Source organism: Enhydra lutris, unplaced genomic scaffold (assembly GCF_002288905.1).
Source record: "Enhydra lutris kenyoni isolate GAN:26980312 unplaced genomic scaffold, ASM228890v2 scaffoldscaffold2, whole genome shotgun sequence".
NCBI lineage: Eukaryota > Metazoa > Chordata > Mammalia > Carnivora > Mustelidae > Enhydra > Enhydra lutris.
Window position 1 is genome coordinate 6,206,569 of NW_019154086.1, and position 25,679 is coordinate 6,232,247.

General features: G+C 47.6%; 2 protein-coding genes across 8 annotated transcripts in view; one reads left to right on the top strand and one right to left on the bottom strand.

Annotated features, from left to right (window-relative positions):
- Positions 1 to 9,987, top strand: part of LOC111149590 (insulin like growth factor 2 mRNA binding protein 2) — a 162,251-nt gene extending 152,264 nt beyond the window's left edge. For 3 of the 6 annotated variants that reach the window (XM_022506716.1, XM_022506752.1, XM_022506726.1), the window contains 5 exons: positions 57 to 173; positions 3,915 to 3,989; positions 5,301 to 5,432; positions 7,153 to 7,266; positions 8,691 to 9,987. In XM_022506716.1, the coding sequence (XP_022362424.1) occupies positions 57 to 173; positions 3,915 to 3,989; positions 5,301 to 5,432; positions 7,153 to 7,266; positions 8,691 to 8,783 (531 nt within the window). In that variant the 3' untranslated portion in view covers positions 8,784 to 9,987. The remainder of the gene's footprint in view (positions 1 to 56; positions 174 to 3,914; positions 3,990 to 5,300; positions 5,433 to 7,152; positions 7,267 to 8,690) is intronic. The other 3 variants (XM_022506744.1, XM_022506736.1, XM_022506763.1) reach the window with 1 other exon arrangement.
- Positions 9,988 to 20,498: 10,511 nt separating this feature from the next.
- The window catches only part of LOC111147979 (SUMO1/sentrin/SMT3 specific peptidase 2), a 34,313-nt gene continuing 29,132 nt past the window's right edge, over positions 20,499 to 25,679 (bottom strand). For both annotated transcript variants that reach the window (XM_022504308.1, XM_022504319.1), the window contains 2 exons: positions 23,298 to 23,393; positions 20,499 to 21,798 (listed from right to left, as the gene is read on the bottom strand). In XM_022504308.1, the coding sequence (XP_022360016.1) occupies positions 21,736 to 21,798; positions 23,298 to 23,393 (159 nt within the window). In that variant the 3' untranslated portion in view covers positions 20,499 to 21,735. The remainder of the gene's footprint in view (positions 21,799 to 23,297; positions 23,394 to 25,679) is intronic.

The following is a 25,679-nucleotide window of genomic DNA, read 5'->3' on the forward strand; positions in this document are numbered from 1 at the left end:
TGCCTGAAGGAGCCATCCCAGTGGGAATGACGTCTCGTCTTGTGTTGCCCTTCCAGTATCCAGAGCAGGAGACCGTGAATCTCTTCATCCCAACCCAGGCTGTAGGTGCCATCATCGGGAAGAAGGGGGCGCACATTAAACAGCTGGCCAGGTTCGCTGGGGCCTCCATCAAGGTAAAGCTGCTCTCGACGGCCACCCTCTTCCATCACCAGCCCCCACCCTGTGTTCCTTGTTCCTTCTGAGGCTCCTGGCCAGTGCTGATGCCAGGGACAGGGGCCCACGGGGTCTGGCAACTTTGCCTCCAGGATTAATCCCATTGGCTCTCCTCTTTACCTCTCCCATCCATTCCCTTCTTATTCAACTGATAACTGAATTAGAAAAAATATTAGCACCACCTAAGCCAACCCGGTCCTCTTTGGGCTAACACAGCCCTTTTCTCAAGAACACAAAGCAAAGACAGGCTGAGGGCTTTCTCGAGCCAAGGGGCAGCTGCCAGTAGAGCATCACTCACACTTCGCCCTTATCAGAGCTTTGACACTTTAATTAGCCTCTGCTTCACAAATCCTTGACCCTCAAGAAAAGTTTGTGTGAAACACACTTTGGAAAGCACTAATGCTGTAGATAACCAGAGCTGGGGACACAGCCGGGTGGGCAGCCCTGGGACTGAACGCAGCAGCTCAGGACGGAAGGCCCCTTGATTTCTGGGAAGGGTCGCGAGTGCCGGCCTGGCAGTGGCTGTGCCGTGCCCATATCCTGCCCCTTCAAGCGCCCTGTGAAGAAGCGTCCCAGATGCTGAAAGGGAAGGATTCTTCGACCCTGGTCCTGCTCCAAGCCCGGCTATCGGCTCTGACTCACAGGCAGAATGCTGAGCACGTCCCAAGCCTCATGAAACACTTTTGAAAACAGAGTTTCCGTTGTTACGTAAAGTAATTTGCTACCATGGGACAACCCGGAATTCCAAACGAGAAGTCTCATGACTTGGAGAGAAAGAATGCTTGCATTTTCTCCTCAAGAAGAGCTGAAATTTCTCCCACAGCGAGTGTGCTGCAGAAAAGGCAAAACCAAAACGTTCTGAGTCAAGGACTGCCGTGAGACCATCAGAGAGTTTCACGTAGGTAAAGCATTTCCCCTCTGTTATCTGCAAAGCACGGAGACCCGGTGGGAGCCCTGAGGCGCGGCGGCCCGAAGCGCTGCACCCAGTGACGGGCAAGGTGCTCCCAGCAGGCTTGTTGCCGGGGAACCCCAGCCCGAGACGGACAGCTGTGGCGGGACAGGTACAGCAGGAAAGCCCACGGGGCTGGCTGTCCCTGGGACCCTTCCTGGTATCCAGTCCTGGGGCCTGAGAGGCCGTGGAGCCAGAACAAGACAATTTCAACCACGGGGGGCTTGAGGGATGACATCACATGCCTCTTCCCCCCCCCCGCCCCCCCCCTCCGGTCCCTCAAGAAGAGTGGGACTTCGGGAGGCTCTGGGGCCGGGCGGAGGCACACCAGTGGCAGGACCAGCTGGAGCCCATCGGCAGTGCTGACCTTGAGGATACTGAGCACCTGCTGGGGCCGGCTGCGGCAGTAACTCCACTTACTGATGCCCATGAGGAACCGGGCCCAGGGTCTTGCACCGACTGTTGAAGGCCGCAAAGGCGAAAAATGTGAGATCCGACGTTTGACCGGGTGACCCAGTTCTGGCCCAGTGTTTTTTCTACCGCAGCAGCCCGGGTGCTCCACCAGAATCATGCCCTGCAGGCCTCAGGGAAAGTAGGAGAGAGAGCAGCACTCTGTCGGGCGTTGCCTCACGGTATGCCCAGCACCCTTCCCCATCCTGGGAAGGCTGAATGACTGTGTGTCACATTGCTCATGACCTCTGTGATGGGCGGAGACCGCAGGGCAGAACCAGGGGGCACAATGGGCTCTGCAGTCGTCCCTGCTGCTGCACCAGCAGGCTGCTTCCCCAGCGCCCCGCTCCTCATTGGCCCCGGCCTCTCCCCATAGCAGAGACAGAGAGATAACCAGGCAAGCCAATTCTTTGTGGGAGAGATTTCCTACTTTTAAAAAATCAGTCTGGTTTTTGTTCAGCAGGACTCTGAATGCATTTTCTTTAAAGCAAAACAGAGCATATCGCACCGAAGAACAAACCACCGCCCCTTCCTGCTCTGCCAGTCCTCCATGGCTGCAGGGAGGCAGGGAGAGAACTGTGCACTCCTTGTGGGAGCTAGGTGCCGGCAGGGCGTGGGCAACCTAGAGAGGCTTTGACGCTGGGCTCCTGTCGCTCGCCTCCCCTGCAGAATGCCACACGGACCTCCTGAGCCTTGTGTCGGGCCCTGCTTACCCTGGGATCTGGACAGGCACCTCACCTCTGGGTCCCCTTTGCTTCAGTCATAAGACGTCATCCTCCTTCCCAGCGCCATCACAGGAGTTTGCCAGCAGAATGTCATTGCAGAACCGCAGGAGCCCACGAGTAGCTCTGAGACTTCAGGTCTGGGTGGTGGAATCAGTGGAGAGATGGGCTGTTTACTTCCAAATCAGAGATAGGCAGCCGGGAGTTCCTGGGAGGCACACAGTGACGGCAGACCAGTTTTGGTCAGCAGGAAGCGTGAATTGGCCTGGCAGCCCTTCCCGATTTGGGTGCGTAAGAGCCAGACCCACCATGGCCATGCTCCTGTCTCACTTGTTTCATTCCTCTTTGAGATAAGGACCAGACTTAATACCAACTGTGGATCAAGAAGTAGAGGCAGGTGTTCCCGCCAGTGGTCTCGGGGGCCAGCCTGTGTGGGGCCTGCTGGCGGGCTCCAGTCCTCTGGGGACATGTGATCTTCACTTTTCGGCTGCAGCTGCTGCCCTTGTGCCGCCGGAGCTAGCAGGTCGTCTGCCCACACGAGAGCAAATCCTCCCAAGGAGCGCGGGGCTTGGAGACCTGGGCCTCTTGTTCATCCTCGTGCCACAGAGTGTCAGTCACAGCCCTCTTTGAAGATGCCCTGATCCCAGAGCCAGACGCAGGTCAGAGCACACCTTGGACGTGTCGTCCCTGTAGAGCTGAGCGCCCTGAGGCTCAGGGATTCAGCGGATGCAGCCTGGCCTTGGCCATGGTGGAGGTGGAGGTCAGGGTCTTCTGGGGGAGCCCACGTCAGAGGCGCCGCAGATCGTAGTGAATTACATCAACTGTGGACAACTCCTCCAGGCTCCGGCTCAGGATGGGACGTCTCCTGAGCCACTGCTTCTTTGGCTTTAGGAACACTGTGACCCTGTAAATGAGGTTTCTTTTTTTTTTTTATTTTGCTCTTGGTAAGCTTGCAACTGAGTCTGCGGCTCACCTGAGGCAGGTACACGGGACGGCACGAGATGCATTCATGTGCTGACCTCGCTCCTGGCTCATTTCTCAATGTCTGGTGTACTTTTTACTCTTTTACTTTGCCTTTAGTTTTGCTACACTGTATTACTTTCCAAAGCTACCTTAATGGTTTTTGGAACAAGATAGGCTATGCAGAGAAGAGCCAGTAATGCGGATCTAACAAAAAGTGCTTGCCTGGTCTATCATTTAAGATGTGTTACGAGAGGACTCCAACTCACAAACGGTGAGCGCCAATGGAGGAATTGAGCTTGCCGGGGTTCACCTCCAGATTTCACAGATGAGGAAACAGAGTCCAGGGAGGGGAGGGATTTGCAGAGCAGACATTGGGACCAGAGTGTCCTCAACCCCTGCTCTGGAGCTGTCACACTCAGTTCCCGTGCCATGGATGAGCTGGCCCTAGCCCTTCCACTGCCCAACCCTTCCCCACCCCGGCCATGCTTCCCAGAGTGGAAGCAGGTGCAAAGGCAGTAGTAGTCCCTTGCTAGTGTGCATACCACACACGCAGACGAGAGAGGGGCCTGGGGAGCACAGCCCGGCAGCAGCATTTTCCTCTTGCTTGTAAACTGCAGATTGCCCCAGCAGAAGGCCCAGACGTCAGCGAAAGGATGGTCATCATCACCGGCCCACCTGAAGCCCAGTTCAAGGTCAGTGCCAAGGGTCCCCTCAGCCTGCAGTAGCCAAGGGCCTTAAGCGGGTGGCAGCCACCTCAGAGGCATGTGTAAGACTGTCTTTGGCAGGCCTCGCCTCCACTGGCCTTCCTGCTGCTGCTCGCTCCTCTCAGACTTACCCTGTCTTGCCTACCCCCGGCTGTCCCCTCTGCTTGGAGTCCTCCTTCCCTACTCTTCTATGGAGAAGTAGATTGTGGGGACCCAGTTCAGATGGCACCCACTCTGGGGTGCCTCTGACCCCTGAGCCGTGGTTCTGAGGACAGGGGATGTCAGAATCACTGAGTCACTTACACCCTCCCAGCCCTGGGGGCAAAAGCCATGGGTGTAAGGGGACGCAGAAGTTTGTTGGGAGTTGTTTGGTGGGGGTGCATTTTGTTTTGGCCCTTTTTTCTCCCCTAAGAAATTTATAAATTGAGTTTTCTGAAAGAAGCGTATTTATGAAAATATAGTCCTTATCATTAAAAATATTTAGATCTGAGAACAAACATTAACACATGTGGAAACATTTTAGAACAGTAACTCCTCGACTCCTGAGCAGATAAACAAAACTTGGTATATCCACTTCGTAGGACATTAGCCATAAAAAGCGAAATTCTGATGTGTGCCGCAGTGTGGGTGAGCCTAGAAGACCCCGCGTGCGGCGAAAGAAGACGGAAGCACAAGGCCACGTGTTATAGGAGTCCCCTCATCTGAAATGTCGGGAAAAGGCCCATCCACAGGGACAGACAGTAGGGTGGCGGCTGCCTGCTGGCATGGACGTGTCCTGGGTAGTAGGGACGATTGCCTGATATAGTGGATACACCGAAACTCCTGGAGTGGACACTTTAAATGATGAATGTTAGGTTATATAAGCTATATCTCAGTTTTTCAGTTTAAAAAAAACGTACATATGCTCCTAGCTGCACTGGCTCTGGAGCTAAGACATCGGCGAGCAGCTGTGTCCCCAGCCGCCTCGCCTCCAGCCTTCAGTGACTTGAAGTCTAGACTTACTGTGTGGGGCGAGGGAGTGAGGAATGTCACACACCGGGCTGTGGGCGCTAGGGCAGCAATGGAACTCAGACCCGGTCGCCTCCACCCCAACCCCACACCCAGCACTTCCTAGCGGGGGCAGTCATGTGCGGCCCTGCAGTGTGGCCAGAGCAGCGCCCTGCTGGGTCTCTGGAGGAGTGACACAGGCTCACAGCTGCCCCGGGTCTGGCCCTGTGGTGTTTGGGGCTGGGGGTGCACCAGGCCCACGCTGGCCATTTCTGGCAGCCGAGAGTCACCCATCCCTCCTTGCTCTCTCAGGCCCAGGGGCGGATCTTTGGGAAACTGAAAGAAGAAAACTTCTTTAACCCCAAAGAAGAGGTGAAGCTGGAAGCCCACATCAGAGTGCCCTCTTCTACAGCTGGCCGGGTGATTGGCAAGGGCGGCAAAACCGTAAGTGTGCTGCGAGCTGGCTTCGTCTCCTGGCTCATTCCCTGCCCAGCCTCACCTGACTTCCCTCGGACTTCTGTCAGCTCTTCGGGGACATTACTCTGGGGCTGAGGGCCCCAAGTCCTGGGAGCTGAGCCAGGCCACCAAAACCACCAGGGTTCTGTATGCAGAAACCCAGCATCTCGGCCACATGCTGGAAAATGAAGATCCCGACTCCCTGAAGACCAGGAGGCTGCCTCCTGCCCCCTTTAAACTCACACACAGCAGCAGGAAAGTACTAGGGAACAGAATCCATTCAGAGGATACCCACTGGGCTGAAGGTTGTCTGCTCTAAAGTCACGCTCAGAGGCAGGCAGGGTTGGTTGTCCTACACTCTCCTCTGACATTTCAATCTCTCCCACTGGCAGATTCTGTGTCCTGGCTATTTCCCCAACTTGCCCATCTGTGTCTGGGGAGCTAGTTTAGCCATCAGGTGGTGGGTGAGGAGGAAATACTTAAAAAAAGAAAAAATTTTAAAAAGGTTTTCAACCTGAAGGTGGCAGTAGCACAAAGAATTTATAAAAGTGCCTGAGAATGATCTGTGAAGCGTGTAGGAATGAGCATAGAGTCCATCAGACGCAGGTGTGTTCTAGAACACGACTTACGTACATGGCAGGGCTCTGACCCCCAAGAAGTCCTCACAGAGCCTGTGCACACTACCAGAGTGGCCTGTTGAGTGGTAGGAATTCGGGGGATCTCTGGAGTCCTGCGTGTGTGTGCCTGCAGGTGCCTGCTGTTTTCTTTACACAGAAACTCTTGCTAAGCACTCAAAGCCAAGTTCTGGGTATAATGAGTCACCTCTATACAAAAGCATAAAGCCAAAAGGCTTACAGATCATCCCCACATCCAGGAACGTGATCAGCATCCGATGGCACACACGGGCTCTAGACAAGCTAGACTGCGGTAGGCAGGAGAGCTAATGGCCCATGGGGGATTCACATCCTGAGCCCTTGGATCCCGAGTATGGTCATTTGGGAACGAGTCACTGAATTCTGTGCACCCCACCCCCCGGCTGTCCGCTGTCCAGGGAGCACTTGGTGCCCCCACCTGTGTGTTCGGCACCCTGGGGGCCGGGGCCCAGGCTGAGCCCCACATAGTGCAGGCTTGTTGAGGCTGGAGAGGAGCACCGGAGAGCAGGAAGTGGGCCACAGGTGATGGGGGAGCAGCACCAGCTGGAGGCTTCCTGGAGGAGGGCCAACACAGAACTAGAGCAGCAGGGAGATAAGGTGATGATCCAAAGGTAGAAGCAGCGGAAGGAAGAGCAGAGGCAGGGATGGAAACGAAGAGCCAGGCTCAGAGCAGTGCATGATTAGAAAATTCATTTTGGTGAGTCTGAGAGACTGAGAGTGGGGGGATATTGGCTGATGACTGACACCCAGGAGAGCATGTCCAGGAGTGGTGTTCCTTCCTGGATGACGGGGGAGCCTGGGTCACTGGGAGCATTCATTGAAGGGAATTCCAGAGTAAGAATTCAGCCCCAGAAGGAGCTCCAGTTGGGGGCTGGACCCTCCCTGGGCCACCCAGTGAGTCTCCAGGGCTCAAACAAACGTGGCCCTGTGTGGCCAGGGGCTGGGAAGCCCCAGACACGTCCTAGGCTGAAGGAAAGGAGAGGAGCCTCCAGCCAATCTTCCCTTCAGCACTCTCCTCTCCCACTTCCTCCTGAACCCACTCTCTCCCTTCCCAGGTGAATGAACTGCAGAATTTAACCAGTGCAGAAGTCATCGTGCCTCGTGACCAAACGCCAGATGAAAATGAGGAAGTGATCGTCAGAATTATTGGGCATTTCTTTGCTAGCCAGGTACCTGTGCCGTGAGGGTCTGGTCTCTCCTGCCAGCCACTTTTCAGCCACTTCTCTAAGCTGTTGGCCTGTCTGGTGGCCATAGGCCCTGCACACACCCCATGCCCTGCTCCCCGAACCTCACACACAGATGGAACCTTCCTCTGGCTCTTCAGGGACTACCTACAGGGCAAGGGAAGTTGCTCCACACCCTCTCCTTACGGCTCTCCCCAGGCATGCTGGAGGAGCTCGAGGAAGAGCCTAACACTTTGAAGTCAAGCCGAGCACATCTCCAGCCCCCTGAAATGCTAGAGCATAAGATACCCCCTTCCTTTGCTGCCTACAGAGGCCTCAGTCACAGCCTTCCCGGGCTGGGAACCACATACCAGGCAAGGACCCACCCTTGGGGTTCCCTAGTCAGACTCGGAACCCACGTGGGTGCCAGAATCTCACTGGGTTGAACAAGGGTTGAACGTGCTTGTTGCAGGAGCCCTCCGTTTCTCTGCCGTCCTTCTCCACCTCAGTGTCACATCCCCCGTCAGGGCCCAGGATCTCCTGTCTTCCATTCAGAAGGACCAGTGACTCCGCATCACGTGGCCTGGTTCTTTTCGATGCTCTTTGTGTGTTGGGTTTGGGGATGGAGCAGTCCCCGTCCTTGCCCCGAACAAGTGAGGGTGGGCTAAGCTTACCAGCAGCTTTGTCTGCAGCTTTGTCTGGGCGGGGCCTGCTCTCCAGAGCTGAGCCTGTGCCCCGAAGCCCCACCCCTTCCCCCATCAGAGCCCCAGCTTGGCCCACTCTGCCACCCTTGCTCCCAGCGCCTCCAGTGCCCTGCCTTCCTAGAGGGGTGCAGTTCTGCCGTCCCTGTGCCCTCCTGGCCCTGGAGCACCGGTGCGGGGCGGGGGCGGGCGGGTAGGGGTGGCAGGCTTGGGCTCATGTGTTTTCTCTAGTTGTACAGGGTAGAGTGTCTGGGCCAGTTTCTCACTTCCTCCCCATCCCATTTCCTGTCCATCTTTCCCGCCATCACACTCATGTTCTTCCTAGGGGCTCCAGAAAGGCGGGTGGGGCATCCCTGAAAGCCGCAGTGTGTACAGTGGGCAGGGGATGCCATCTGACCTCCACAAGGCCCCCTCGGCACTGGTTCCCTGCCTCTGCTTTCTGGCCTTTCTGTCCACCAAGTACCTGGAAGTTTCTGGCACCCCACCTCCTCATTCTGCACCCAGTGGCCTTGGGGAAGGGTGGGGGGGAACCCTCCACTTTACTTGAGGCAGAAAAGCCCCCTCCACCCCCCACCCTCACCCGGAGTGAGGGCCTCAGCAGGTCGATGACACTCTCCTGAGCTTCCCACTTGCTTTCCCCACGTCCCAGCCCCAGCCTCCCACCCCCACTGCTTGTCCTCAGAACCGGGTTCCTTTTTCTCCCCCGTCCCCTCCTCTCCCCTGCTGCAGACCGCACAGCGCAAGATCAGGGAAATTGTACAACAGGTGAAGCAGCAGGAGCAGAAATATCCTCAGGGAGTCGCCTCACAGCGCAGCAAGTGAGGCCCCCACAGGCACCAGCAAAACAACGGATGAATGTAGCCCTTCCAACACCTGACAGAATGAGACCAAACACAGCCAGCCAGCTCGGGAGCAAACCAAAGACCATCCTGAGGAATGAGAAGTCTGCGGAGGCACCCTGAGAATCCCAGGGCCCAGGAGGGAGGAGGGAGGTCAGCCCGGGGCCCCACCCGGCCTCCTGCCTCCCCCCGGGGCCTCTGCAGGCTTCCCAGCCAGCCACTGCACCATCCACTCGGATCTCTCCTTAACTCCCACCGCGCTATCCCTTTTAGTTGAACTAACATAGGTGAACATGTTCAAAGCAAAGCAAAATTCACACCCTTTTCTTTTTGTGGAAATTGTCTCTGTACATGTGTGTACATATTAGAAGGGGAAAGATGTTAAGATATGTGGCCTGTGGGTTGCACAGGGGGCCTGCAGCGTTAATATATTTTAGAAATAATATATCAAATAACTCAACTAACTCCAAGTTTTAATCAATTATTAATTTTTTTTCTTTTTAAAGAGAAAGCAGGCTTTTCTAGACTTTAAAGAATAAAGTCGTTCTTTGGGAGGTCTAATGGTTTAGTGAAGGAGCTTCGAGACCACCCAGACAAAATCCACCCTCGGGAAATCTCGAAAGGACACTCAGCAGTTCTGGATCACCTGTGTATGTCAACAGAAGGGATACCGTCTCTCTGAAGAGGAAACTCTCTCTCTCTTCATCCCTGTCTAGCTCACACACCCATTTCTCTTTGCTTCACAGGTTTTAAACTGGTTTTTTGCATACTGCTATATAATTCTCTGTCTCTCTCTGTTTATCTCTCCCCTACCTTCTCTCCCTCCCCTCCTTCTCCATCCCCATTCTTTTTCATTCCCTCACCCCTCTGTCTCAATTCCCAGTATCTGCGCACCCCCCAGGCAAAGCAGTGCTCTGAGTATCACATCACACAAAAGGAACAAAAGCGAAACACACAAACCAGCCTCAACTTACACTTGGTTACTCAAAAGAACAAGAGTCAATGGTACTTGTCCTAGCATTTTGGAAGAAGAAAACAGGAACCCATCAAACCAACCAACCAAACAAAGAAAAATTCCACAAAGAAAGAATGTATTTTGTCTTTTTACATTTTGGTGTATAAGCCATCCATATTCAGCGAAATGATTTCTTTCTTTTAAAAAAAAAAAAAATGTGGAGGAAAATAGCAATTTATACAAGGTCGTTGGCCCAGGGCGTTAAATTTACAGATTTTTTTAAACGAGAAAAACACACAAAAAAAAGCTACCTCAGGTGTTTTTTACCTCAGCACCTTGCTCTTGTGTTTCCCTTAGAGATTTTGTAAAACTGATAGTTGGAGCATTTTTTTATTTTTTTAATAAAAATGAGTTGGAAAAAAATAAGATATCAACTGCCAGCCTGGAGAAGGTGACAGTCCAAGTGTGCAACAGCTGTTCTGAATTGTCTTCCGCTAGCCAAGAACCTGTATGGCCTGCTTTTGGACAAACCTTGAAAATGTTTATTTAAAAAAAAAAAAAGATGACAAAGAAAAACAGAGAGAGAAAATATTGGAGATGTCCTGAATTTCAATAGGGTACGCGCCATTAGGGCTTTTTGCGCTAAAGGATGAACATGTACTGGTTTATGTGAACAAGCCATTTACCACCAGACTGCAATGCCAGTTTCCTCTACTGCAAACAGTGTTCTGTGACAAAAACAAAAAAAATTGAAATATATCCAGCTAACAAGATCCTGGTGTCGTGGTCTCTTATTTTACTAAGCATCGCCCATGCCTGTCAGGAGAGGTCCTGCTCTAGGGGACGGAGGGAAAATGCGCAGCTCGTAGAGCCAGGAGGAGGCGGGCTTCTGCAGGAAGCTTTCGGGGAGAAGCTAAACTAGGTCAGTGGTGCTCCAAGTGCGGTCCCCACCTGGCAGCACCCATCTCACCGGGGAACATGTTGGAAATGCACATTCTTGGGGTCCACCTTGAATCAGAGACCCTGAGGGGCCCCGCAGCCGGCTGCAGCAAGCCCTCTGGGTGATTCCCGGGGTGGCGGAGTATGACAGCCACGAACTGGAGGGATGGACGGACTGCACGTCAAGGTAGGTAAGACTCGCCCCTCTCTTTAGGGAACGCTGAGCCTGGCCTGGCGAGAGTTGACATTTATGTGGGGGAGGAGGAGTGGATAATACACCTGACAGTTCAAGGCAAGAAGGGCTCACACACCACCCCCCCACCGCTGAAGCCCCATTCCAGGAGGTCGGAGGAGGGCAGGGCCGGCCTTGGACTGGAGGTGGGGACGGGGTGCCATATTGGACACTCCCGTGCATGTGTCGGATGGGTCAGAATAAAGTCAGACAGGAATGGGCCCGTTGCATGTCAGAGCCTGCGTTCATAGACCTATGGGGCCTACCAGAGACGGATGCTCCAAGTCCAAGCAGTCTTTGGAATATACAGGTGACACTAGATTGCCAGCAGTGGCCAGCCAGGCCTTTTGGGGTGACTGTTCATAGCACAGAAAGGACAGATGGAAGGGGCTGATGGGGTTGCCGAGGAGCCTCATTCCCCTTCTAACAAGCTCTGAGGGCTCCCAGTCACTTAAAGTGTGTTCTTCACCCATGTCCATCCCCATTCCTGATTTTCTCCTTACTCTGATTTCTGAGATGCTCTTTGTACCTCTAGTGTTTCTGCATGTGGCCGCCAGCTGTCCTCTCCCTGCTGTGCCTGGCATGACTACAGGCAGGGACAAACTCCATTCCTGTGGCCCTTACAAGTCCTGGACCCTCTGGCTCCGCCCTCCCTCCTGTCCCCTTTAGGACTCAAACCCGCTGCCCTCTCAGGGACAAACAAACCACAGGCTGCTGTCGGAGAGAAGCCACAGGATTCCTGGCAACCAGGGTTACGTCTGAGAGCTGTGCCCCAGCCAGAGGTGTCCCCATCAGATGAGCAGAGAGACAGCACACCGTTAAAGGCAGAGCTTTAAATGTAGGCCCAAGGGCTTGGGAACCAGTCTGTCAGGATGGAGCTATCTCTGTGAGAGCGAGAAGACACAGGACCCTCCAAAAATGCGCTCTTACCTCTGCTGCCCGTTTCATTCCTTGGCCTTTGTTCTAGTTGGCAGAATCCGAGGTTTCCTTCCAGGTCCTAAACTGCCCTGTTGCCAAGCTGTTGTCTCTGAACATGAGAGAGAAAGGGAAGGAAGTGCTAAGATGGCGCCTGGCCTGCCGTGGTACTGAGCACCCAGAAGTTGTCCTAGGGTTGCAGAAATGAAGGGGAGGCCACATGGAAAGGCAGAAGACAGGAAGGAGATCGTTGGCTGCTTCCTAAGCAAAGATGTTCACTCTCATTCTCTGAGAACCCAAGTGCTGGACGAAATCCTGCCTCAGCTAACTGTAGGCCAGAACAGCCTCACGCTCGCGCTGGACTCGGAGGGAGCGCTCATCGCATCTGCCTGAGCTCAGACCACTCCCACTTTGTATCCGGTCCTTCTGCGAATCCCCGGACTTCCTGTCTTGAGAGGACATCCTGACATCCCAGAAAGTCCTACCTATGTGACTTTATGCAAATAAAGGACAGTTGTTAAATGGGGCCTTAGGTCAACAAGAAAGGTTTTATTCGTGAGTCTGCACTCAAAAAGCCCCTCCCTGCTCCCTTGGACAGATTCCCTTGAAAACCCATGACCCGTAGTGCTTTTGAAGGTACTGCTCTCCCTAGACTTGGTGAGTAGCCCCAAACATCCTTTCTGTCCTGGTAAATTTTCCCTCTAATTAGACTTCTAGATGTTATTTTTCCATCCAACATGGAGCTCTAGAAAAGGACGAGGTTGCTTTGGCCTGCTACCACAGATGTCTAACAACACTGCTAGCAAATTCCCTGGGTATTTACAGTAAACTCTTGCTGCTGCCTTTTATTTCCTCCTTACATTCCCCTTAAGGAGCTGACAAATGGAAATTTAAGACTTCTCCCATATGCACTACCCCAGGGCTGGCCTGAAGGCAGGGACGGACTGGGACTCTATCTGGTACCATAGCTCCCTTTTCTTTACTGGGGTCTCACGTCCTCATCAGGAACACAAAAGCCAGCCTGGGCCCGGAAATGTTCTCCCTGCTCGCCTGTACGGGAACAGTATAACCTTGGAGACCAGCCTCTTGGAGACCGGTCTCCTTATTTGTAAAATAAACATTTAAATACAGCAAAGTCCCTCCACGTCAAAAACAGCTGCTGGTTAGCAGCCTTCAGTATTCCTTCTCATGGTTTCTCATCCAGTATCGAAAAGATGAAAACTTAAGAGCACCAAAAATAGACAAAACAACTAAAAGCAAGGGAGACTGACAGTAAGTGATATGGAACTGGAAAGGGAAAACTTCAGTGCCTGGCCTGGTCTAGTTTCACAGAAGCCCTTTTTTGAAATATAGAAACACACATACTTGCCATCTCCGGGGTCACCCACCACTTCCGCCTTCCCCCTGGAGGGAAGGCCGATGGGGGGTGGGGGAGAGCAGTGATGGAGCTACAACAGCCATCTTTAATGCAACCCTGAAGCCAAATGTTAAGGAAAGCTCCCAACACCTTCGAGGATAAGGCCACATCAGAATGCTCTGACTCACACTGGTACCTGAGAGAGAAAGCTATCCTTTTAAAGAAACTGTTATTTTATGTCCTTTGTTATAGCAACAAAGCAGTAGCTTAATGCGACCAAAAAAAGAGATTCAGACCTAGATAGATTCTGGCATACTTTTGGATAGAACTGAAGTTCTAATAGGATACAGAACAAAAAAATTATTTACAAAACAAAATAAGCAAAAATCAAGCTAGTTTCAGCTATCTCTGCTCCACCACAAGACTGCCAGAAAGAGAAAGGGCCATGACTTGAGAATTTCAATACCAGTCATCTTTCAGGTGTGAAAACTTCAGAAAGATTCTACTTGCAGGGATTCAGATAAGAGAATTCCTATGTCTTTGAAAATAAGTATGTGAAAATGTTTCCAACTAAGAACTAAAGCCAAATGAAACTCATGTTAAAAAAAAATAATAAGCATTGAAACCAAACTGGAAAGTTCAAATTGTTGTAAATCTATAATTACAACTAAATTTAAAACTGAATTTAAAGGGGCGCCTGGGTGGCTCAGTGGGTTAAGCCGCTGCCTTCGGCTCAGGTTATGATCTCAGAGTCCTGGGATCGAGCCCACCATCGGGCTCTCTGCTCGGCAGGGAGCTTGCTTCCTCCTCTCTCTCTGCCTGCCTCTCTGCCTGCTTGTGATCTCTCTCTGTCAAATAAATAAATAAAATCTTTAAAAAAACAAAAAACAAAAAACTGAATTTAAATATCAAAATTACCCTAGAAGAGGAAACAAAACATAGTAATGATAAAATCCCAAAACACATATTAAGACCAAAAATGTGTGAAGTGTATACGGGAAAAGTAGGGGGAAAACCAAAAGTGTCATAATTGGGACAAAACTGATCACTGCGCCAGAGTGCTAGCTGCAGAACAAAAATCCACGGTCCCCTCTTCCCAGGCACCAGACCCTTGTCTGCTGGTCTCCCTTCTCTTGCGGAACCATGTGAACATGTGACTAAGCACGAGGTTGGAGCCACACCTAGCCCGGCCCATTGAAAATTGCCTACACTAGCTCCCGCAGGGACTCGGTGCCGGCCAGACCTTAAGGATTGCCATGAGGGAGATGACACCCTTTTCCACAAACAGTGTAAATATCTTAGGCTTTGCAGGTAAGACTGTGAAGTGACACAACGATGCTGCCTCCAAGGAGGGACATTTGGCAAATTATATGTGCTACATATCTGACCCAGCAATTCCACTTCTAGGAATCTATACCAAAGATATGTTCTCAAACACGAAGCGACACAGAAGGCACATGCACTAAAGTCAAAGTTAATCGACTGAGCCACCCAGGTGCTCCTAGAATAAACTGAGTTTTTTTAAACAATCAGGCACAAGTGTTTTTAACATGGTATCTTTACTAATGTAAAAAAGGAACGCAACATGAATACTTACACACCTAGCTATATTTTCAAAAAAAGGGAAGATTAAAAGCTATTAAGTTACCTAGACAGGGAAAGAACAGGGTGAGGCAAGGAAACTGTTAATGTATCTTGGTGCATTGTTTTGCTCTTGGACCAATGTTTATGTTTTATACAATTAGAGAAGTAAAACGCAAATCCCTAAACACCAAGAACAAATGAATCTAACTGTGTATCAAGTTGATACACATATCAAGCATAATTACTAGGGAAAAAAATTAAGTGATTTTAAGAGAGTATTTTCACATGAATCTCCAGTGGGATATGGTCTAAAAATAAAAAGAATTGCAAAGAAATCTTAAAATGTATTTAGTGACCTTGTTAGTTGTTATGCTGGATATGTTGAAAATTATTTTAAGTATACTGTGGGGTAAAAACAAATAATTATGTGGATGTTGTAAGCAACCAAGGTTTTCAAGATTACAATGTAAAAACAAGAAAATCCTTAGACTCAGGTTGCCTGGGTGGCTCAGTCGATTAACTTTGACTTCAGCTCAGGTCATGATCTCAGGGTCCTGGGATTGAGCCCCACGTCTGGCTCCCTGCTCAGAGAGAAGCCTGCGTCTCTGGCTGCTCCCAGTACTTGTGCTTGCTTTCTGTCAAATAAATAAAATCTGAAAGAAGAGCAAGAGCGAGGAAGAAAGAGACAAAGAAAAGAAAGAAAATCCTGGGACGCCTGGGTGGCTCAGTTGGTTAAGCAGCTGCCTTCAGCTCAGGTCATGATCCCAGCGTCCTGGGATCGAGTCCCGCATCGGGCTCCTTGTTCTGTGGGGAGCCTGCTTCTCCCTCTGCCTCTGCCTGCCACTCTGTCTGCCTGTGCTCGCTCGCTCTCTCTCTAAAAAAAAAAGAAAGAAAGAAAGAAAATCCTTAGGCTCTCACCTTGGAATTAGAAATTGTCCCTTGGAAGAAAAAGTATTTTCTAGTCTGGCGATTATAAAGGCCTAGAAGCACCCATAACCCAGTGGTAATCAGCATTAACACTGCTCAAATTCTGGCTCTACAATTTCTCACTAAAAGAAATCCTTCAATAAATGGCCGTTTCAGGCCTGGAGCAGGAGATGTGTAACATGAACCTTTAGCATACCAGTTAAGCAAGAAAGCTATCACCCTCAGACTTGTGGGATTCTGTCAAAAGAACGCAGAAGTCCAAAATAGGGCATTTGACATCCAATGGAGTACTAATGAGTCAAAACATATATTCTTTCCTGTATGAAGTGCATTTCAGGGTAACCAAATAGTTTCTTTAACAGAAGAATTCAAGAGTTCAGTGAACACAGAAGTAATGACAGAATTAGAAAAGTACCATTTGTACCTTTTAATGAAGTAATGGGCCATCAAATTTAAAACCAAGAAGAGAAAAATGGATAGGAAGTCTTATAGCCCGAACCACTGATCTTAGCGCCACTAAGCAGGACAACCAGATGCAATACAACAGGGACAGCAATGAAGTGTCCTCACCTACTTCAACCTGAATCCAGTCCAGCCGCTAGATTACACTTAACCAGTTTCTATGAAATACAAGGGCTGGTAGAAATATCTAAGCACTATCAAGGAGTTCTAAGCCAAATCTGGAAGGTGGGACATGCCACAGGACAAGGCAATTTCTCTAATAAGAGTTTAGGGAGGGAGACCCCTGCTGCCCGTGAGTCTCAAGAGCTTGGTAATCATCAAAGGTAACACACACATCAAATAAGGTTTCTTATCTGGAACCTGAATTAGACTCCAGAGACCACTATAACTACCTACCACAGATCGGATGGATTAAAGCAGAAATGTATCCTCTCACAGTTCCAGAGCCAGGAGACCAAAAGCCAGGTGTCAGCAGGGCCTTGTGCCCCCGCAGGCTCCTCCAGCTTTCATGGCCCCAGGTTTCCGTGGCTCGTGGCGACATCACCTCAGACTTGGTTTCCATGGTCTTACTGCCTCCTCCTTTTCTTTAAACTCCCAAAACGAGTTTATAAAGAAGAAAGTAACAGCCCGACCAGACCACTATTATTAACACTCGGTATCTTCTTCCAGACTTTTAAAGATATACAGATTTTTTTCCCCACAAAAATTAGTATAAAATATAGACCTTGCCTAGGCCCATTTTAACACCTCCTCCTTTTCTGTCTCAAAACTCAGTCTCTCTTATACGGCCCGTGACTGCATTTGAGCCCACCCAGATAATCCAAGATCAACTCTTTTTTCTCAAGACTTTTAAGTTAATCGTCTTTTGTCACAGAAGGTAATGTTCACAGGTTGCAAGAATTAGGATGTGGACCTACCATTTTGGGGGCCACCATTCAGCCCACTATATATCCTGATTAGAGGAATAGAACAAAACATTTGTTAAATGATCAGGAAAATCTGAATATGGACTGAGTATTTGATGATAATAGCAAATCCTTATTCTGTTAGATGTGAAAATGATTGAGGATTTTTTTTTTTTTAAGTATTACTAGGGAGACATTCTTAAATATTTAGGTAGAATGACACATGAAGGTTTTGCTTTAGAATACTTAGGGACGCCTGGGTGGCTAAGTCAGCTAAGCATCTGCCTTTGGCTTATGTCAAGATCCCAGGGCCCTGGGATCAAGTCCCTGCTCAGCAGAGAGCCTGCTTCTCCCTCTGCCATCACTCCTCCTGCTTGTGCACTACTCTCTCTCTGACAAAATCCTTAAGAAATAAAAAATAAAGATTAAAATTTTTAAAAATACTTAAACAATGGACATACACATTATCCTGTGTCAGAAGTAATCAGTCAAAATACCAATAGGTGATTTTTTCCCCTAATTTGTTTTTAATATATCTAACTTTAACTCGGGAATTTTGAGAATTTCTCCTAAGAGAATGACCCAAACATGGTGCAAGATGGTATGTGCAACAATACTAAATATAATAAATTATGTTATAGCCATATTCTGGAATACTATGCAACACTAAATGTCAGTATTTACTGACATGAAGATACGTTCGAGATAAACTAAGTAGAAAGGGGGTTATATAGCCATATATATGTAGTATGATTCTATATTTGTTAATAACAAAAAAGATACATATGTGAACATGTACAATTCACACTTACTTATATATATAAGAAGGGGCATATACCAAAGGCCAGAATATATACCAAAATGTTAATGTTCAGTTATTAACTCTGAATGGGGAGTTTGCAAATTCTCATTCTTTACCATTTACCAGCATTTTACTTTTCTACTACAAGAACCTATTATGGATACAATGAAAGAAAATCGGAGGCGTGACTCCAGACTGTATGGTCACATGGCCCTCAGGAGGCAGCTTGCGTGCTAGAGGCCGGTGGAGGCAGCACTTCCCCAGTGTATTTTTGAGGTACGTTCTTCTGCACTTGGTGTTACTTCTGGCACTTTCCAAAGTGTGTTCCATACAACAATTCCACAAGTGACACACAAAGGAGGGTTCCATGTCCAAGAGTTCAGAGACATGAGGTTCCAACATTAATCTGTTCTAATGTTTGCTGTGCGTCCCAGGAGGAAAAGCCACGGAACACACACATTCATGGACCATTCTTTCACATCCTACATAGACGTAATAGGACTTGTACTTAATATAGTTTAGAAATGCCAGAGCACAAACCTGAAGAACAAGGACTATTTACATATTTCCATTGAGGGTCTGAAAGCTTCTGGCCCATTTTCCTAGACTGAGACTGATTCATCTCAGAAGAGTCCCACATTGACCATATTTTTGTGGTCTCCAGCTTTATAGTTTTAAACATAATTTGCATCCTGCTTTCAGGTGATTTGGAGCTGAGCTTTTTAAAGTGGATTTCTATCCATTAGTGCGTTGAGAAATCAGCTCGGTGGTCAAAACCTACACTTTTATAAAAAAAGAAATGACACTATCGGAGTTTTAGCAAGGATAAGTAGTGTTTTTGTGAAACTTTTGTGTCCACATAAAATCATATTATATATATGTGTGTGTGGTGGTCACAATAAAAAATACAAAAAATTTGCAATCAAAAAATTTGAAAGCCACTGAATTAAATACATGAATTTATTGGTAAATAAGATAAAAATCAACACCTGCTGATTTGATAAAATCAATACTATTTATTTATCTACTGATAAACAGATTAAATCAACACCTATTTCAATACACCCAAACTCTTCATTTTATAGATTAGGTAAATTAGAAGGAAAAGAAGTTATCAAAGCAATACAGCCAGCTAGATCTCTAACTTAGAAACAATACCAAAAGTTTGTTTGAATATTGGGTGCTTAAAGAATTTTTGCTCAAAGAAACGAGAGATCAGGTTCCCAATTAGTTCACAAAAGCCAATTTAAACTATGTAGCTTAACTATAATACTAAAGTTATTACAGACTTAAATTTCTCAACCTTGATTTATTTGTATTTGAGGTTCAATAGCTCTCCAAGGACACATTCTCCCAGCACCAACCAACTCCTTACAGTGCAGGCAAACAGCCACCACTCAACGTGGCATTCCTCAAGTTGTGCTTAGGATTTCAGAGGAGAACAGATCAGAAGTTCTAATAGTCTTTGGCAACTGAGGTAGAATATAGGGCTCTCCAGAACATCTTCCAAATGCCCCAGGTCTATGTCCCTCCCACCACATACCAGCTCTGGTATAAGGTCAAACATGAAAAGATACTTGCTTACCAATAGTTTTTGTGGTTTTTTTTCATCTTGATCAATCTTTAGGAGAGACTGCCTACTAAAAAAGAACAATGGTCCACTCAACCTTTTTTTCAGATCCCCAAACTCCTGCAATTTAAAAAAAAAGTATGTATCTACCACTGGCTTTAATGTTGATAATTGGCTACTGGTAGGATCAGCTGTTGATTTTATCACCTGACTGCTTTTCTCATAAGCTGTTTAAATATAAAAATTCTATTACCGACAAGTTTCTCTGCACTGAGAGAGACATATCAGTGTCTAGAGAAGCACGGCCTGTGGCAACTATTCAGGAACTCAGGGTAAACTAGGATGCCACACTCTAGCTTCACGCTCTGCTCTCACCGATTTCGTTATGTCCTGGGAGATGATTAAGGGCTGTCCTGAAGAGTACACAGTAGTGGGCAGCTCAGCGAAAGCTGCCTGGAGCAGCCCCTCAAAAACTGGTGTTAACACGAACGAAACCCCAGCGTCACTCACTGGGGCAGAATACAAACCGCCATTCCTCGGGATTTACCGCATGTGGAACAAATCTTAACCGAGGTACTAAATTCTCAGGGGAAGCCTCCAAGAGCCAAGTGGGAACAAGGTTTCTAGTATAATGCTGACCTAGTAAACCTCTGGCTTTTGGCTTACCAGCTGCTCGATCCCAGCACTCACTGACACAGCTCCAGTAGCCTCCAGAAAAGGCCCTGTGCAGCCTAAGCTTGAGGGAGACTCAGCAGAGCCAGCTCACCCTTTTAATCAGCATCCAGCGCGTGCTCTCCGGAGTACCTATCAAGCAGGCACAACACTTTCTGCCCAGCCCCAGATCCCATACCAAGACTCTGACACATCTCTGGGGAAAACTGGCTACACTACCATGCCCCTGGGACCAGCGGCCACGCCCTCCAGGTGACAGACACGTTGACTCATGGCGAACACATGCCCGATTTTTCTGGTTTTACCGCCTGGCTTTTGCGCACCAGGACAAGTTTGGGAGGTTTAGGTACGGAAAGGATTAGAAATCATTTCAGCATATACTTTTCAGGTTCTGCCAGACAACCTTTATTACATCGGAAAAGCAACACTAGGCACTAGATCTTGCAAAATATGTTCTGACCAACTCTAAACTTTCTGAAATTAAAAATGCGTAACCACTGTAAAGTTTTTAATCAACAAAAAAGTTAAATACAAACTTTCATATGCAAAATAGATTATTGTATAACTGGCAGCCTCAGAGCCAAGTACTAAATTTTCTTCCAAATTTCAGTGGGGATGGAATGGGGGGAGGGGAATGTAAATCCTAATGAGTACAAAACTTAATTTCGGCTTTATATATAGAAAAAAAAACTTTGAGGAAAAATAGCTTTTACAGTGAATACTATCTTTTGAAATCAACGGCCCAGGCCAGCCCTTACAATTCTGAGGTTTATACTCAACTAGATCTAGGATGAAAATGAAGATTTCGGGTTTACAGTTACTTCAAATCCAGTTTCAAGAGTAGCCAAGTCACCTCATTTCCAGAAAGCACGGTCTCTTTAGGATGACCACGACACTCTTCTGAAGACGCGTGGAGAGCCACAGTCCCACTTTTCCATGCCCCCACGCCAGTGCTGTCGTGTCAGGCGTGCTCTGGAAGGCGGCCGAAGCCCTCAGCCACAGCGCTTCTTCCGGCATCGTCAAGCCTCCAACATAAGATCTCCAGCTTCGAGCTGGCAGTCTCTGCTCCAGCCTTAGAGAAGTTCATTAACATTTCCTTTCTCCCCACCTCCCTGATTGCCCTCCTGATCTTCAGCTGGGAGTGGAGCTTGATTAACACTCCTTTCAAAAATAAATAGTTCAGGTAATTCAGAGTTAACTGAAAGAGCAGCAGCACATAGCCACAGCCCATTATGTCTGCTAATGAGTGAGCGAATGAACACACGTGAACAAACACACAAAAGACAAATCATAGAATAAATCCTGCATTTCCCACATTCACAGGGAAAAAAATCATTTAAAAAAAAGTTATTAATTAGCGTTTGTTCTTGCGTGGGTTGAACAGTCCAGGCTCTGAGCAGGCACAGGCTCACACATGGGGTTGCAGGCAGAACCTCCACACAGCACGTCAGGACCAGGGTGCGGGAGAGGCCGGCGTGCACGCCCGACAGCTCAGTACCTGTGAGACAACAGAGGTGATGCAGGGACGTCTGAACCCACGATGCATGAGGTATATGGAAACATCCGTCCTCCGTGACAGAACCACCAGCAGCTCGAGGGACTGGGCGGGGCATTCTCACAGCAACTGCTGATGAAGGATTTCCCACACCATCTTCTTCCGGAAGAGAGGCATCTGGTGCTGCAGACAGGCCACAAACAACGTATCACACACTACACAGTAACGCGCCCCTGTCAACAACCTTGTCCTTTATAGAAGCCTTGACTCTTTCGTGTCATGGTTCAGACTTACAAAGCCACAAATAAGGAGGTTATACTGTTATTATTATACTGTATGTCTCAGAAACATTTTTACATGTTAAGGAAAATCAAAGCAGGTTGCAGAATTATACAACAGAATCCCACAACTACTTCATAACAAAGACGTAAACCAAAATGGAAACAGACAAGTGGTAGCATAATACGAAACTTTTCTTACAGAGACTTACAGAACATTCTAAAATGAACATATTTTGCTTTTTTGAGAAAACATGAACTTTATTTAAATGAATAAAAATTCAAAAATTTGTTTTACCACATGTTGTACATTGCCAGTTCTCTTCAAACGGCTACTTTTGCCCTTCAAATCTCATGTCAGTAGGTTCAGAGAGCAAGTAACTCCTTGTTATTTAGAAGCATCAAAGAATGACATGGCTTTGTGCGATCTATTATTCTGCTTTATGATAATCACTATATGAGCCAATTTTCAAAGCAGCAGCAACACACAAGACAAAACCAAAATTACCTGTAACTCAACTAGTCCTCTTTTTGATGACATCAGAAGTTCATACCTTTAAGGTACTCCTGGTGTCTCATCATAAGACAGATATACCACTTTACTATGAACTAGTGATTTCCTACTGGAGGGGCCTAAAAAGTCTTAACACATGGATGTTTAAGTTATTTTAAATAGCTCAAAACATGGAGTTTAAAAAAAAAATCACACATTTATTCTTAGTAAAACTGCTAAAACGAACCAATAAAAAGTGCCTTATTTTTTACTATAATTGTATTAATTCAGCATAGGAGCCCTAGTTATCCTATTGCTCACCAGCTTGGAATAGGGCCATTAGTCCTACTTAGTAAGTAGTTTGGTAGACATTTATCCAAATGAGATCTGTTAAGAAAAATATACTTTAAAAGGGGTTGGTCCTCAGTTATAAAAAGGTTGAGAATCCACTATTACAAATTCTCAAGAGTTCCCAACACACTCAAATTCCCACTCAAATACAGAGCCATGGAGAACCCTAAGTAACCAGCACGGAAGGGAAAGGCAGCATTTGTAGTTCTAGTTCAGACCCGCAGCTTAACTTCTCACAAGGCTTTATTTCCCCAGGTGTCACACACTCTTACTTGCCCCCTCCTTTGGCCAAAAATATCAGTAACACTCAGGAGCTAGTGAACACTGGAGTTCAGAGATAGCAATTTGCCTCACTGGCCACCAAAGAGGAAGAGCAACCTAATCGTAGATGCAGTGACAAACACTGACCCCAGTAGGAGAGGGGCCACCCAGAAGGTGACAACAGTGATAACAGTGGCACGACTGCCATTGTTAACCTCACTGTGCACCAGGCATTGGGAACGAGCTCAGAGGTGAGCTTGTTCCCTAACAAGTCTGGGTGAGGAGGGGGCGTCACTCACCTGAGTAAATGTGATAGGTTTGTCCCTAGAGATATAATCTGCATATTTACAAGTAAACATTCCACAATCACTCCCATTCAACTGTTGAGGAATCTCCTAAAATTACAAAAAAAGGCGGGGGCAGGGAGAAAGGGATAAAATGTCATCACACACAAAATCCTTTGACTTCTCATAAATATTACAGCAGATAAACAATATTATAAAGAAATGTTAAAGGTACTACACAAACCATCTTCATGTAGTATAAAAACCCCCACCATGACATGGAGTTCATGACCCCCACAGAAAATATTTTTCAGAAAGAAAAAGAAAAGCAAAGTGAGACGACCATCTCTTGGCTCTCATACTAAGAAACCAAACTGAAGGTTTATTACTAGGAGCAGGAATTCTAGTCAGAATGGTTTCAGAGCACTTTATAAATTCTGAAAAGGGCTAAATATGGCTCAATCAGAAACAGGCTTACAATAAAACTAACCTACTTCAATACTGCAGGGTTTAGGGACGCCTGGGTGGCTCAGTTGGTTAAGCGGCTGCCTTAGGCTCAGGTCATGATCCCAGCGTCCTGGGATCGAGTCCCACATCGGGCTCCTTGTTCAGCGGGGAGCCTGCTTCTCCCTCTGCCTCTGCCTGCCACTCTGTCTGCCTGTGCTCATGCGCTCTCTCTCTCTCTCTCTCTCTCTAACAAATAAATAAATAAAATCTTTAAAAAAAAAAAATACTGCAGGGTTTAATTACTCTTCTCTGCACAGGAAAATAAGAGCACAACTTTTGACCCCTATAGCTACGAGCAGGGAAAAGAAAAAATGCCTCTTAATAGGCTTTAATCAGGATCTCGTTTTGATGGCTCAATTCTGTACTGAGGCAAGAGCAGAGCTCACTGCAAGCAGTGCTGAAGGCATCATAAACCAATCCACGTGAGCTAAAGTCATACACTCTGGGCCTCTGCTGCCCGAATCTTGGCCAGCCCCACATTTTGGTTGTCAGCTCTAAGAAGCACGAGACAGTAAGAACAAAAGTCTGAATCCCCTGCTGGAAAATGTTCTAGATGACAAAAGCTCAATTTTTATTCAAAGAAATACAGATGTATTACATACAGATGTATGGAAACAAAGAAAAGATCGTTTGAACATGCACAACAGCCCACATATGGGAGGGAGCTCATGCTTTTCTCCTGAGCATAGCATCTCCCACAGAGTGGACAGAACTACAGACTCCGACGTACAAAGGAAGAGAATCTGTTTTCTATATTACATTCCCCATCCCAAAACATGGTATTCATCCTAACAGACACCTTCTATCTGTGCTTTCCTCAGGAAATTTCAAAGCTTAACCTTCTAATTATTCATCCTAGGAAGGAAAATCCTTTGAGTAAAGGTAGGGGAGCCATTATACACAGGTGAGGGTTAAAACTGAACTCATGCAGCCTACTTTTACAAGAAGCCATTGGGACTCAAAAATGTACGTATTCTCAAAACCTGAATGAGATTCAAATCCGGCAAATATAATACAATGCATATTCACTAAAAGCGTACTTGAGTCTTGAGGACCTGTGGCATGGGACCTTTAAGACCTAAATAAGCAAAATTCCCAGTAAGTAACAAGAATTTTAAATCTTCATTAGCACCAACCAAGAAAAATAGCTGACCTCAGTTTATTAGCTTTTCTGCTAATGAAAACGCTACATCCTAGCATATAGTTATTACTTACAATTTGTTTTTTAAAGATGTTCTTTTATTTACCTGAAAGAGAGAAACCAGGGAAGTGGCAGAGGGAGAAGGAGAAGCAGGCTCCCTGCTGAGCATGGACCCCCCCCCCCCGCCACAATAGGGGGGCTCGATCCCAGAAGCTCTGGTATCCTAACCAGAGTCAAAGGCAGACACGTTACTGACTGAGCCACCCAGGTGTCCCACAATTTTTTTTTTTTTTTTTTTTTTTTAAGATTTGAGAGACAGAGAGAGCATGCATGCATACAGGAGGAGGGGCAGAAGGAGAGGGACAGAGAACCTCAAGCAGACTCCCTGTGACTGTGGAGCTCAATACAGGATGGTTCTCACAACCCTGAGATCATGACCTGAGCCGAAATCAAGAGTCGGATGCTTAAGAGAGTCCAAAAAGAAAGGACAAATTGTCTGCAAAGGAACGGGAGCTATACATCAGATGTCTCAGTAGCAACAAGGAAACCAGAACACAGTGGACTCACCTGCAGAGTTGTTAGTGAAGATACACTGACAACCTAGAGACACATCTTTCCTGTATGCAGGTGAAGTAGACACATTTTCAGATTTTTCACAAACTAAGAACATTTACTACCAACAGACACTGGCTACAAGAATTTTTAAAGGATATGTTTCCAAAAAATGATCTCCCAAGAAAAGTCGGAGA